General features: G+C 35.5%; 1 protein-coding gene across 5 annotated transcripts in view; it reads left to right on the forward strand.

Moving 5' to 3' along the window:
- Positions 1 to 15,306, forward strand: part of LOC134665256 (partitioning defective 3 homolog) — a 92,817-nt gene that overhangs the window by 68,288 nt on the left and 9,223 nt on the right. For all 5 annotated transcript variants that reach the window (XM_063522142.1, XM_063522141.1, XM_063522143.1 and 2 more), the window contains 2 exons: positions 8,165 to 8,232; positions 9,301 to 9,387. In XM_063522142.1, coding sequence (XP_063378212.1) covers positions 8,165 to 8,232; positions 9,301 to 9,387 — 155 coding nt within the window. The remainder of the gene's footprint in view (positions 1 to 8,164; positions 8,233 to 9,300; positions 9,388 to 15,306) is intronic.

The following is a 15,306-nucleotide window of genomic DNA, read 5'->3' on the forward strand; positions in this document are numbered from 1 at the left end:
CGCAGACCGTATCTATCAACTAAATATCCTAGATATTTCAGTTCACTCCTACAGAAGGATGACTTTTTCATATTAATAGTTAAATTTGCTGATTTTAATTTTTCAAAAACCGCTTTAAGTAATCTTATGTGTTCATCGAAATCGGAAGTACAAATAATTATGTCATCAATATAACAGAAGACTTTGTGATCAAAATGTGAAGTAAAGAGGTTATCCATGAGACGTTGCATAGTCGCAGAAGCGCCTACCAAACCAAAACACATTCTATTATAGTGGAATAACCCTTTTCCTGGTACAGTAAAACTAGTTTTCTCCTTGGAGTCTTCACTAAGAGGAATCTGATGATATGCCGCACTCAAATCAAGAGAGGTAAGGAATTTCGCATCGCGTAAATTATCCAGTATGTATTGAACATGTGGTACGGGATACGCATCAGATTTTGAAACTGCGTTTACTTTTCTACTATCTAAACAAAGTCTTAAGTCTCCGTTAGGTTTTTCCACCATAACGACAGGAGAATTCCATGGGGAATGAGAAGGTTCGACAATTCCTTCTTTCAGCATACGATCTACTTCTTTAGCTAGTGCAGCTTGTTTAAAAGGACTAAGTCGATAATATTTTTGTTTTATCGGAGGAGTATCTCCGGTATTTATAACATGTTCAATTAAGTGAGTCTTTCCCAAACCAACCTTATCAGTATCAATTTGATCAAAAAGAGATTTAGTAGTCTCTAGTCGAGACTTTTGTTCAGAGGATAAAGAGTCATAAGTAGTAAGTCCTGTCTCTGACGGTAAAGCGTCAAGACTAGCAATATAATGAGAATCAGTTTTTTCTATATCAGTAATGAGGCCTGGAGCTAATCCATAGGCTCTCCAAAAGTTTAAACCAAGTACCATTGGAGTGGCAATCTCCGGTTGAATATTAAAGTGTATAAGTTTAACTTGACCTTTATAATTTACTGGTAAAACCATATATTCAGTAGATACGATTCGATGATCGTCAGCTACGTTCACCATAACAGGTTTCGTATGTTTTTGAATAGGAATCCCACCTGTGGCGAATACTAAATGGCTGTTGTGGCCCAGGAAACTAACACTGGCACCACAATCTAACAATGCCTTGAAATTCAAGTTAAGTATATTCAATAGCGCATATACCCTATTGTCTCCCTTTGGAGGATTAAAGAAAATCGTCTTTTCTGCGCGATAGGGAGCAGAAGATCGACATTTATTATTAGCAGAAAAGACCTTATTTAGTTTTTTGTCTTGGAGTTACATTTAACACATTCGGGAGTTTTCACCCCTTTTTCTCCACATTTAAAGCAAACGATATCTCTAGAGCTCTTGCACTCTTTAGTGTTATGGTTGGACCTACCACATCTAAAACATTTTAGTTGAGAAGAGCTTTGTGCTGCCGCAGCAACAAAGTTTCTGGAAGAATTAGGAAAACGAGACTGGAAGGACCTATTCCTAGGTTCAACGTTCTTTGGTGGATGTTCTGATGAAGAATTATTTGACTGGTTTGATAAAACCGGTTCACGAAATTGTTTAGCCTTAACCTGAGCTAGTTCTATGCGTTTACACAACGACTTCAACTGCTCAATCGATCCTATGTCATGTAAAGCTAAATCTTTGGAATACTCCGGACGAATGTTTCTCATCATAGTATCCAGCTTTTCTTGTTCAGGAACCTCTTTTGCAAGACGCTCATACATTCCTAGAATGGTCGATACGAAATAAACAATAGTTTCAGACTTGGCTTGAGTCCTAGCCCGTATTTCCTGTAACAACTGATGATCCAAATCAGGTATATCAAATTCATCTTGTAAAGCCGCGGTGACTTCTTTATAAGTAGTAAGTTTCGTACGTTGCGACCGGAACCACGACAACGCAGGACCTTCGAGAATCTCAGGAAAACCTCTATATATTCGGCTTTCAGAAATTCTTCTAGCATCTCGCAACTCTTCGAGGCGAGACAGGAAAGTACGAACACAAGTGTCACCTTTAAATTTCAAATTTAAAGAATTTATATTAAAAGTCTTATCCGTTTTGTAAATAATCTCCCTAACAATACGAGATTCGTTAGGAGATTGAAAGTCATCATCTGAACCAGACGACGCAGAAGAGCCTTGCTCATTCAACCGATCCAATAAAGAAGTAATTAACGTTTTCAACAGAAGTACCGCTTCGGTCTCCTGAGGCAACCGTGAAATACGACACAATAGATATTTGCAACGCGAGGATAGCCTGTCGATCGCCGCTGCTGATAATTCTCCTTTTGCTTCTAACTCTATCTCCTCTACCTTATGCTGACAGAGTTCTAATTCGGAAGCTTCATTACTTATTACCAAGTCCTGGAACTTTAGACTACCCTTTTTGGCTAAATCTGCAGTCTGTTTTAACGCTTGACACAGACTGGATCTACGTGAGATGGGATTAACCGGAAGTCTGCGAATCGCTAATTCATGTGACATTTCGTCTTTATGTAAATGGGTGATTTTACAACCAGCTTTTATGAAATCCATTTTTCAAGATTGATATGTAATATCAGAAGTAAGTCAGTATAGAGTTATAATATTTTAAAGATAAGTTAAAATTTTATTAGATTTTAACCCTTTTAAAGTATTTTAAAATATTGAGAAAATCTCTTTAAGTATAGCTAATTATTTAGCGTATAAAGTATAGCTTTATTTATAAGTTGGTTAAATTTATAAGTTTAACCTCCAACACAAACAACAACTTCAAACAACAACTTCAAACAACAACTTGCAATTCCCTTTACATATAAAAACCTTAATACTAAAATATTTCTAAAATGTTTCACTTGGAAATGTCATACTCCATAGGCCATACGTTGGGCACGCCACTGTAATAGGGGAGGGTGAGCTCTGGGTAAGTGGTCCAGAACCCCCAAGATCTACCTACTTAAAAATTCAAAAATGCTTACGGCTAACTACGAGCATAGATAGGGTCGTGGTTTCTGCCACTATGGAGTGAGAATAGATATCCAAATATTTAAAGTAGGACGCCAGGATACTATACTCATCAAACGTATGACATATCCAAATGAAAATACAAATTTATTTACTAAATACTTTTATTCACTTTACATCACAATAAGACCTGCTGCGGCCTCGAGACTTAACATTTAAATTACGTACCGTAACTATTACTAATTAAATTTAACTTAAGTACATCTCAGGCCTATTTGGGCCTGTAATACACACAAAATCCTACATAGGAATTGCAGGTTTCATATTAATAATAGAATTTACCATGTAGAAAGTTCACGTTAAAAAGAAATTCAGACTTAAATATTGTTTATCCTTTCCAGCAAAGGAACACAGTCACTAATGTAAATATAAGTTTTTAACTCACAGTTTTATCGAATAAACACTTCACCTCGAGTCCAAAAATTAAGTGGAGAAGACGGCTTCCCCTCTAGCATGGTGCGACACCACCCTAGATCTTCCAAAAGCCATAGGGCCAAGAGCCAAGGGAAGAGATAGGCCCAGCCAAAAGACAGGCCTAGCCAAAGGAACCCTAGAAACAAAGAGAATGTTCTAGGTTTTAGAGAGGTTATGTTATAAAAAGTTATATTTATATTTAATTGGGACAACGCGCGATTTAGCTTGCGGACATAATGAGATTAAAAATCCTTACCGGTTTCTAAGCCGAGTCCCTTATATTAGACACCAGACGTGGCGACGTAGGCACACGCGGTGAAACAAAATGATGCCTCATATTTGTAAAGGGATTGCTGGAAAATCACACCAAAACACGACATTAGCTAATTGCAATTGACAATAAACAACTTCGTCTTTCCTTCCGTATATTTAGAAAGTGGGGACAACTCACCAAGTTGGTTTGAAAGAGGTGAAAAGGTTATGCCGCCATTACCGGCGCATAGGAAGCTAGGTTAATCATATTTTGGGCCAAGCTGGAACAAAATATATCAACGATTAAAACATTGAACACCGAATTTAACCGAGTTTTAGGAAATACAATCTTTAAATAAAATACATACCCCATGAATTAATTGCCGACCTGATGTCGAAATTACGTCTTACATCTTGTCACGGAATATCCCAGTGATCAAGCGAAAAATCAAATGGCAAAAGCCACAGACAAAGTGGTGAATGGAAAACCTCCCATTCAATGACATCGCAACTGACCGGATTCAATTTACAGAAAACCGAAGTCACCAAAAATAAAAAGAATTACTAATTTCGAAAGCTAAAAATAAGGACATTATTTAAAACTACGAATTGCAAAATATAAAAGAACACATACTAAATGTTTATTCATAAATACTCTTTATGTATGACTGATTGTTTGTGCCAAACCACAGACAACAAACCAACTGTCATTGACAGACGTCAATGTTTACTGCGACAGTAATAAACAACACCGATTCAACCCGTTTTACCAAGTTAAAGCTATTTCCACGTAGTATTTCCATGTTACAATATATTTCAATTGTGAAATGTGTAAACTCCAAAGAAAACAAGGTATTTATGTCCCAGCACACTGCGGGAACGAACAATGGATGCGCTAAATGCGACGATTTATAGATGATTGATGACCTACCATTCCGGTAAGTTTTATCCTCTAAATATAGCCAAAAGCGTATATGTGAAGATTAAAAACAACATTTCTGGTCTCCGACCTTGACCTATCTACTCTAATACCCGTGTAGAACGTATATTAACCACCAAATTCTTACCAAACAAACATCTACTTTTCTAACCTATAAAGTATCTATCTACAATAACATTCAGACGTTTATAACACTGGGTGGCTACCCTAAAGTGTTACAAACCATTTGTCTGTAAACGTCACGAGTAGATAGTTGTATCACTTCAGTTCAGTTCAAATATATTTATTTATCTAAGATTATAAATCACTTAATACGAGAAACAAATCAATGTTTTAGTAATACGTAACATAAATTACTACAATAAATCGTCAGCTACTTGCATAAACATGTAAAAAATAAGCGCTGTACCTTTTTATTTAGTAATTAAAGAAACTTTGTTTGTGGCATTTCTTCAGGCTTTTCAATAAACGCCTTACGGATTTACGGACATAAATGGTAAGTAGACGCGTATTTTTTACATGTTTATGCAAGTAGCTGGCGGTCTTTCCACCGCTATACAACCGGCTGACGATTTTTTTAATTTATAATAACATCTAAGCTATCATCTGACAAAGTAGCAAACGGGAGGCGTTTACAAACAAAAAATATTTTTTTTACATATTATGTATGTGATTAACTGACGATCTTTCCACCGCGATACAACCGGCTGAGTATTTTTTAGTTCACGATAGCATCTAAACTATCATCTGACGAAGTATCAAGTGGGACACGATGACTGGCGATATTTGCTCCTGGCCCGCGGTCTATGTATCGTATCTGCTTGATAAAATAGTTTAATGGGATGGGTTTTGCACTATGATCTCTATCCTATAATTATTTAAATCAAACTTAATGTTCGTTAACGACTAACGTTTCTCCTTTTATGAGCGAATGAATTTGTTTTAAATTATATTAACGGAGCTCTTCCGTCCATACATAAATGACACATTACAGTAACTTATTCATATAATATATAATACATACATACATAAATATGTATATATTATTTGAATGAGTATTTAATTCAATATATTTATTAATCAAATACCTGTATGAACTGGTGGAATGAGTAATGTCAGTCCATAGTCAGTCCGGCAGTGTGTTCTCACAATTAAAGTGTAAATTTTGTACAATTTACATACAAATCAGCGGCATGTATGAATATATTGTACGAGGGGCGTTCAAAATATTCTCGGTATTGATATCTTACAACCTCTTCTTAAATTTCTTTCGTTACTGGCCGCTAAGGTTTATTCATTGACATTTAAAAAAAGTATAATTCGAACCGAGATGTTCTTTTGTTTTTCTACAATTGCTGAACAAACATGAACATCACGTGCGAATTGACAATGTTAACTAAATTAAAACATCAATGCGTCATGAGATTCTCGACAAAACAGGGTAAAAATTAAAAAACCATAAAAGTGGAAATGGATTGTGTTTACCGTGAGTCTGCTCCTTCTTTATCTACCATTCAAAAGTGGTCAAGCGAATTTAAACGTGGAAGGGAGAGTATTGAAGATGACCCTAGACCTGGTCGGCCTGTAGTAGCTACTTCACAAGAAAATATTGATAAAGTGGAAAAACTTATATTGGAAGATGGTCGAGTGAAGGTAAAATCTATAGCTCAAGTAACCAATCTTTCTATTGGTATCGTACATGATATTATCCATGACCATCTTAATATGTCAAAAGTAAGTGCAAGATGGGTTCCGCGAATGCTGACTCAGCTTCAAAAAGACATGCGTGTAGCGTGTTGTTCCGATGTTATTGACCTGTGCGGTGAAAATGATGATGCGGCGCTGCAAAGAATAGTTACTGGAGATGAAACCTGGGTTCATCATTATGATCCAGAGAGTAAACAAGAGTCCATGCAGTGGCACATTAAGGGTTCAGCTCATCCCAAGAAGTTCAAGGTCGTCCCTTCAGCTGGCAAGGTCATGGCCACGATATTTTGGGATTGTGAAGGAATATTATTAATCGATTATAAAGAAAAAGGTGTAAATATCACAGGACAGTACTACACTAACATTATACGTCAATTAAAGGATGCAATCAAAGAAAAGAGGCGAGGAAAGTTAACCAAAGGTGTTCTGCTTCTGCGTGACAACGCCCCCGTCCATACTGCTCATATTGCCAAGGCAGGTATTGTTGAATGTGGGTTTGAAACTGCTACTCACCCACCGTATAGTCCGGACTTAGCCCCCAGCGACTTCTTTTTGTTCCCCAATCTTAAAAAGCATCTGCGTGGAATTTTTTTTTCTGACGATGAAGCATTGAGGGCGCGAGTGGAGGAGCATTTTTACACCAAAGAATAAAAATATTTTTATGAGGGACTAAAAAAAAATATTGATCGATCTTTTAAGTGGATGAACATAGGGGGGGAGTATATTGAAAAATAAAAATATCAAACTTTTCGTACTTGTTTGTTTTCATTCTCATACCGAGAATATTTTGAACACCCCTCGTACATATATTTCAAAGAAATCGTTGCGAGTGTGCGCTGTTAATAATAATAACATACTGTTTTTGACAGCGAAATCTGTGGATGCGGGTTTTTAGCTACTCAAGTTTAAGAGCGTTTGTAGAAATTATTTAATCTAGCTTTTTGTAGCTTCCATGCAATGTCCAGAATTACATAACATTAATATATATTTTTATTTTTTATTTTATTATTTTGAGATTTTATTATTTTGTGTCTAAAATTTATTGACAGGAGCGAATGAAACATTGCCAAAGATCAATGTGGCAAAATTATTTCACTTAAATGTTATTATTTATTTGTTTTCGTGGAATTGTCTTATATGAATTTTTATTGTGTGTATTTATCTACACAACTACAATAGCTACAACCTTTGTAACGTTTAATTCGTTCTTAATAAATGATAACAAAAATCAACTCTAAAAACATCACACATTGAATAGGAACTAACAAACTAAAGTAATTGTCTTACTAGCTGCTAACTAGCAAACCTTAATTAAATTTGGTAACTAAAACTTTGCTTAGGTATAGTATACTCAACTGTCTCAACTCATCCTATATTTGATATATTTCCTACTTTTAACTCTATTAATATAGCTACCAATATTATTTTATAAGTAACAATACATGTGTCATATTAAATTTAATGTTTAAGCAAACGATGCTTTTATGTGTTTTAAGAGCGAATTGTTTGAAACCAACTGCATCAAAATCTACTACACGCATAGTTCTTTGTTATAAGTACCCTTACATATACAGTCACTGACATATACGCTAACGTTTACGTGACTTATTACGCGAGCGAGATGTGTAGAAAGTAAATTACGTAGACGTTAGCGTATCGTATGTCAGTGTTGACACTGTCAGTGATTCGTAGTACCTACGGGTAAACTACTAAATAAAACAAGGTAAAAATACCTACAATAATTGCAAGCCTCGATTTCCCGCTTCGGGTACCTAAATATGTTTTTCTGAAGTGTGTGTTCAAACAACTCGCTCTGGTAATAATTAATCATCGTATTGATTGTGAACTCGTTTTCGCAGGGAATGGAAAGTGCCTGGGGGCCAACCGGCCACTACGTCAACTACGACGAAATCCAACAAAACCTTAAGTAAGTAACTAATTTATTATAATAAGGCCGTGTATATTCTCGTAGATAATGTAGGTACAATTATTTATTATTTTTGCTAAATGTTAAATGTTCAACTAGCCCGAGGAAGCGCTAAATCGGGAGTCATGGAGGACCAGGGGAGAGGCCTTTGCCCAGCAGTGGGACACACAAATAGGCTAAGAAAAAAAAATGTTCTAGTTAGTTATTTTTTTAATGAAGAGGTCAGATATATATATATATATTTTGAACTACAGAACAGATTGAGGCTTAAATTAAGCCCTTTTACAGGTCATTAGTCCAAAATGATGTATTGTAGACCAATCAATAAACAAAGATAACAAAAATTAAGTAGGTACTAAAATGTGTATACGGGGTCATCCATTAATTACGTCACACGTTTAGGGGTGGGAGGGGGCAAGAAAATGTGACATGTAGTGACATGGGGGAGGGGGGAGTCACAAACATTGTGACGTCATTTTAACTTCATCACTATTCATCATTTCATCAGTAACTTCATCACTATTCATTATATTTTTTTATTCGCTGTACATTTAAATAATGAGGTTTTGGAAGTAGGTAATTTTCGTTCCTAATTGGTTTTGTGTTATAAAATTACTAATATTTCTTTTACCAAAAATATCTTTTTATTCAAAAAATAATGCCGAGTTAGTATTGCCGATTTCGTTGAAAACAAAATTGCCTAAAATGTGACGTCACACCAGGTGGGGAGGGATTTGCAAAATGTGACCAAGTGTGACAGGAGGGGGGGAGGGGTCAAAAAACCTAGAAATTCGTGTGACGTAATTAATGGATGATCCCTACTACAGCTTTACCTAAAAAATTTATTCACAAAATCCGAACTCAAAATCAGGCGACAGTACAATACCTAAACGAATCCCATCGTTCCACTAAAAGGTACAAATATTTGAAACATTTTTTCCCCATCGTCTTTATTTACTCTTCGGAATAAACAAATCGTAAGACCGCTCTAAGGGCGAAAGTTACAGACGTCGCTTAGTAAGATTTTCTTGTGACGTTGTTAGTAAATATTGACTGGTGCTTTTGCAGCGCGCGGCGTGAAAAGTTGAGCGAAGTGCAAATAGGGCAGATGAGGCGGCAGGTTCACGCGCAGAGGGCCAAAGTCGAGGAGGAGAGGTAAATACTAAATATACACTATTACATATACGTTTTGAGATACTTACATATTTATAGGTTCATTGGCACAGGCCAGGTGATCGGTGTGTTATGCCGCTGGTTTTTATTTTGCCTAATGTAGGTACCTGCCTAGGTACAGTCAACTGTAAAAATACGGGTGTAGCCAACTTATTCAAAAATATGTCCCATAGTTCTTAATTCGCTGACATAAGGCCTATGGGACATATTTTTGAGATGAATTGTGCACCCATATTTTTACAGTTGACTGTACTTGCACAAAATCTCCAATAAAAGATGTGAGTGTAGGTAATACAACTCCTTGTTCTAAGCATAATATAATTTTTTAACCTCTGTTATACACCGAAGGGAACCCTAACAGAAATACGACACTAAAAATAGATTTCGCTTTGCTCTAAATAAATTTCATCCATCCAGGCTTACAGACATGGAATAATTATCACCATAATTTCTTATCCTCGTATTGTATATAAATATTTTATTCAAATATGAACCCTAAAATATTCTCGATAAGATTGCTTTCGTAATGTAGGACCAGAAGGAAATATAAACGCGGTGAGGTAAATTCACATATAACACCCACGTGCAATTAAGCTCTCTCTCGACCGTTTCTATTAAGTTGTCAAGAAACTTACATTGTTAGTGTTATTACTTTAGCTTACTCGTGTAAACTTGGTGTGACCGGAGTATTTGTCTATGGCCCAACATAAGTTTTCATGTAAAGGTAAATGTCGGTAACATACTTAGATAAAAATAAGTGTCAGTAGACAGTAGAGATGCTTTGATTCTTTTACGTGGAATGACGGCATTTCACATTCGGTATTGATGTCTTTTTTCGTACCTATGCCCTATGTAGCATAGAGCATAGGTACGAAAAAAGAAAACCTTTTACAAGTGTAGGAAGAAAAGGAAATAGAGCACAAACAAGTTTTGTATTTTAATGAAAAAAAAATTGCTGTACTTTTTAACAATGGTATCTGAAGCTACATAAACTAATTACAGGCATAGATATACCTTATTCTATCCTCGTTCCGCCCACCATACAAAATTATAGCCAAGGAAATTAGAATCTTTTTGTATTTTCAATTGGGTTGAATTTCATTTGTTCGAAAATTTTACGAGACAAATGAAATGCTGCCTAATTTGTTTTTTATTAAGGTTGACATTCCATCGAAACTGATTGGGCGGCACGAGGCTATTGTAAGTAGGGTACATCGCCAATTACTAGCCACCCCCCAATTACTGGCCACTTAATTTGATTTCTATTTATAGGTGAACAAAGTTCATTTTAGTATATAAGGTACGAAAATCCAATTATTAGCCAGTTTTCAATTACTGGCCACCTATTCCAAAAATGAATTCTATTTACAGATAAATAAAACTCATTTTCAGTATAAGGAAAATGGCCAGTTACTGAAATTTATCCACAACCCACTCGTTCAATAACTGGCCGCCTCTTACAAAAATGAGTTCTATTCACCTATACACAGAATTCATTTTAGTATAGGTGGCCAGTAATTGAAAACTGGCTAATAATTGGCGATGTACCCTACAAAGTTTCAGAGCAATCTAGCCAGTCGTTTTAAAATGAGAGCGTTAGACTAAGCTAAGTTGGCAGCGATTTTGGTACCCCAGACTGTGCAAGTGTTATTTTCTTCGATGAAATCATGACGTTTAAATAACACTTGCACAGTCTGGGCTATCAAAATCGCAACTTAGCTTCGTCTAACTCTAACAGAATATTATAGTAAAGATACTACTTAAAGCAAGACGAATATTTATGTAGCCATAAATAATTTACATTAATGTTAATGATATGAAAAGAATGGATAAATTAGTAAGATAGGTATACGTTTTTTTCTATCTATATATTATTAATGATTTGTTATGTTGTCACTATCATAGAATTAATATTATTTGTTTTCCTGCTTCCTATCGACATGTTGACATTGGTAAGATGCCTTTGCTTTGCTTGTCACACATATTTTTGTTGAATCATTAATAAACTAGCATAAAATACAATCATGTTAGTTCTTAACGCTAAGTAAAATAATTTTTAGTAAAAATATTTTCATGATCTTATTCTTTATTGCCCAGAATTAAATATCTCATGACGAATCACATACTCCCTTGTAAAAATAAGCATACTTTAGCATGTAATTTACAAGTAGGTGGGTTAAATAAAGTTGAAGACAGTCAGACAAGTCTTGTCGTCACAATAACTTTGTTGAAGTATGGACGCTAATCACGAATAATTTCGTATATTGACCCATCGTTTCTCATCTCTATCGCACGCGCATAACAATATTGCTGTCCCGCTTGTACAGTGTCATTGACCGCCGGTATAATGGGCAGGACAGCAATATAATTATGCGCCTGCGACAGAGATAGGAAATGGCGAGTCAATGTACGAAATACTCCCGAAACCGAAAGCGTATTTTCTTTGTTTTCATCACACTCGCCCAGTAAACGTGGAATTGCACGCAGGCTTAGCGGGAGTTATAGAAAAAGCTTTTTCCCTAGGCAGTTACGAAGTTTCTAGTGCCATAATTAACAGTTTTTTTGTCTTTAAACTATATTTTAATTTCGCAAGTGTGATGAAAAACATTGTGTAAAAATTCGGGGCGTAATAATAATGCAAACTCGAGTCTATAAATCGCTCCGGCAAGCCGTCGCGATTTAACTTACTGTCGTTTGCAATATTTAACTTACGCCCCATGTTACACAATGTACTATAAAACTTCCCTTGTGCTATTGATTGAATTCAAAGGATTTTCAATTCGGATTGAAATATTGAAACAATGGTGTTATAAAATGAGACAGATATACTCTCAACCATGCATCCATGTTGATACCAAAATACCCATATTTATCTATACCTACCTAAGTACCTACTTCTTTCTTTGATTTCTGCGGTCGGGTATTTTCCAATTCAATCCAATTCCTATGATCTTATGACTTACCTTACCCGGCGGAGATTTACCGAGATCTAATTAATACAATAAGTTCCTTCCAGTGACTCATCCGCTCTACTGACCTTAAGTAGGTAATAACTAAGCTTGCATTCCAAGGAGATTTAAATTATGTAGATACGCCATTACCGCAGATTAAATCATATTACGGGAACAGATCCGCCATTTTCGAAGAAAACCCTGAATCATCGAGAGCCTCGATAATTTTCTTCACGTACGTTGCTAAAACATTTGAGACATGTGTAAAAAATTCAAGAACATTTTATTTAGAAATATATAATCTCGAAGTGGCATATTTCGCGTAGTATTGTTTAATCTGCTGATACAGTCAGCATCAAAAGTAAAAGTATTTAATTTATCAGGGGTCCCTTTGTTTCCCATAAAGTTTTAAGTCATAATGTATTGTTTGTCATATTATCGTTAGTCATACAACTGAAATCGTTAACTTTTCAGGATTTTCCTAAGGTTATTCTATAGATAGGTTAGGTTAGGTTAGGTTTGTTTTATGGCAATCCTGAAAAGTTACGCGTTTCTGAGAAAAACCAATTATGACTAACGAAAATTCGGACAAACAATACATTATGACTTAAAACTATTTGGGAAACAATAGAGACCCAATTTATCATTCTCTAATAGCTCAACAAAATAACTAGAGGTTTATACATACTACATACTTTCGAACGTGATTTGTAGAGGTTTATTTATAAGTATTTCAGGGTGGCAGATACTTTTAGTGCGTTATTTCATCCGCTACTCTACTACTGCTACTACTACTAATGCTTTACTCTTATTGCTAACTGTACCTACCACCACCCCGTAGTTGAGCAGCGATAATGCCACTATAACATTTTTCCTACGTGCCAATGACCGGCTCGCTTCTGTAGATTGTGATAGGACTAGGTATTCGACTAGTTTATCTACTCTATAAATAGCTTATTTTAATATTAGTATAATAACTGTCAGCGTGGTTCTAGTATGTATAAGTATTTAGTGTTCAGAGGTAGCTGTGTATAGTAACAACCATTATAATTTGCACATTTTGCACAGTTTGCTTTAAATCTTAAACATATTCAATGTATTACAAAAACATTAAAATAAAGCTGATAGAGAGTAAAGTCGTTAAATTTTTTTGTTTTAAATCATTTTTTATCACACTAAAAGTAATGACATGCAATTGACAGGTACCTATGTAAGTTAGGCCTGTGCTTGGCGGGTGGGTCAAGCAGACCAGCGAATCTACAGTGAAAATCGAAGTTTCGTCACTATCTCTTGAATATAAGAATTATAAAGAGGCAAATAGTCGCTCTTTGTGACGTCATGGCACGCCTCCGATCGCGGGTGGCGTTTTAGGTAGACCGTACCCTAAGAGGATCTATTAAAGAATCAGGTGCTCCGATCCTATTAAACTTGAGCAAAACTTAGATTAGATTATTTACTAGATGACTCATAAGTCGCTTCTAGCGCTTTTTTTAAAGCGTTTTGCAGGTTCATTACGTAACTTAAATTGCTATCTTATAACTTTGTTAACTAAGGATATCGCTTTGTTATTAAAAAAACCGGTCAAGTGCGAGTCGGACTCGCGCACGAAGGGTTCCGTACCATAATGCAAAAAAAAAAAGCAAAAAGAAAACGGTCACCCATCCAAGTACTGACCCCTACCGACGTTGCTTAACTTTGGTCAAAAATCACGTTTGTTGTATGGGAGCCCCATTTAAATCTTTATTTTATTCTGTTTTTAGTATTTGTTGTTATAGCGGCAACAGAAATACATCATCTGTGAAAATTTCAACTGTCTAGCTATCACGGTTCGTGAGATACAGCCTGGTGACGGACGGACGGACGGACGGACGGACAGCGAAGTCTTAGTAATAGGGTCCCGTTTTACCCTTTGGGTACGGAACCCTAAAAAGTAAGCGTCGATAAAGTCCGTCGTCATGTCATAGAAGTTATTAAGGCCATAAAGACCAGGACGTGGGGTCCCATCTTATGATGACAGCTTTATTATAATTTTAAATTACCTGTTAATATATTCATAGTGCAAGCCTGACACATTTTGCAAAGTCGATTAAAAACGGTAAATTATATATTTATTGCATATGGATCTTGTATAGGCACAAGTTGGTTTCTTGGAGTAACGACCTTAAACGAGGCTAAAATACATAGCAAACTATATAACATCATCTTACGAATTTAAAAAAATGTAGGCCGTTACACTTTGTTGCCAAATTTGCATCGTATTAACATAATTTTCTCAAACATGCAATGAAATATTGATGTTATGTTCCTTATAATAGGCTGCGAAGTATGACGTTTCAGGTGCGGCTAGGACAAAAGGTCGTTAATGGAATTTCATACACATCTTGCAGGCCTAGGCCGGCAAAGTCCTCTTTTTTAATTTTCCTTTCACAGATATTTGTGAAACAGCATCGTGGTATTCATCCATTAAAAAAACTAGAGGCAGTATTTGCTTTATGGTTCGTAATGACACTCTGCCACTACGCCTATAAAAAAAAAAAAACAAAAAACAATGTTTGCTATAATTTGCAGTTTTATTTGTATAAAATCAACATGAACTTAATAAATAATACATTCTATAATTTTATAATTTCAAATTATAAATTTAACTACACAAATAAAAACATTTAAAATATTTCATCTAAACGTTAGCGGTAAAAAGGTCTACTCAAACACGCGTAGTTATATTTTTTTAATTGTTATGGAGGTAAAGTTGAAAAATATTCATTCTGTTTTATTGGATTTATGGTGCGTTGTTGATTTTTTGACTTTAATATGAGTTCCGACGAAATAATGAAATTAATATTAATTGTAATCGTAGGTTTTGGAATTGGCAGCGGAACCAGAATTGATTTTAAATAACTTGCTGCCTCTGCCGCCAAGTCAAAGACGAAGTATGTATATTATGGTAGCT

This window comes from Cydia fagiglandana, chromosome 6, assembly GCF_963556715.1.
Source record: "Cydia fagiglandana chromosome 6, ilCydFagi1.1, whole genome shotgun sequence".
NCBI lineage: Eukaryota > Metazoa > Arthropoda > Insecta > Lepidoptera > Tortricidae > Cydia > Cydia fagiglandana.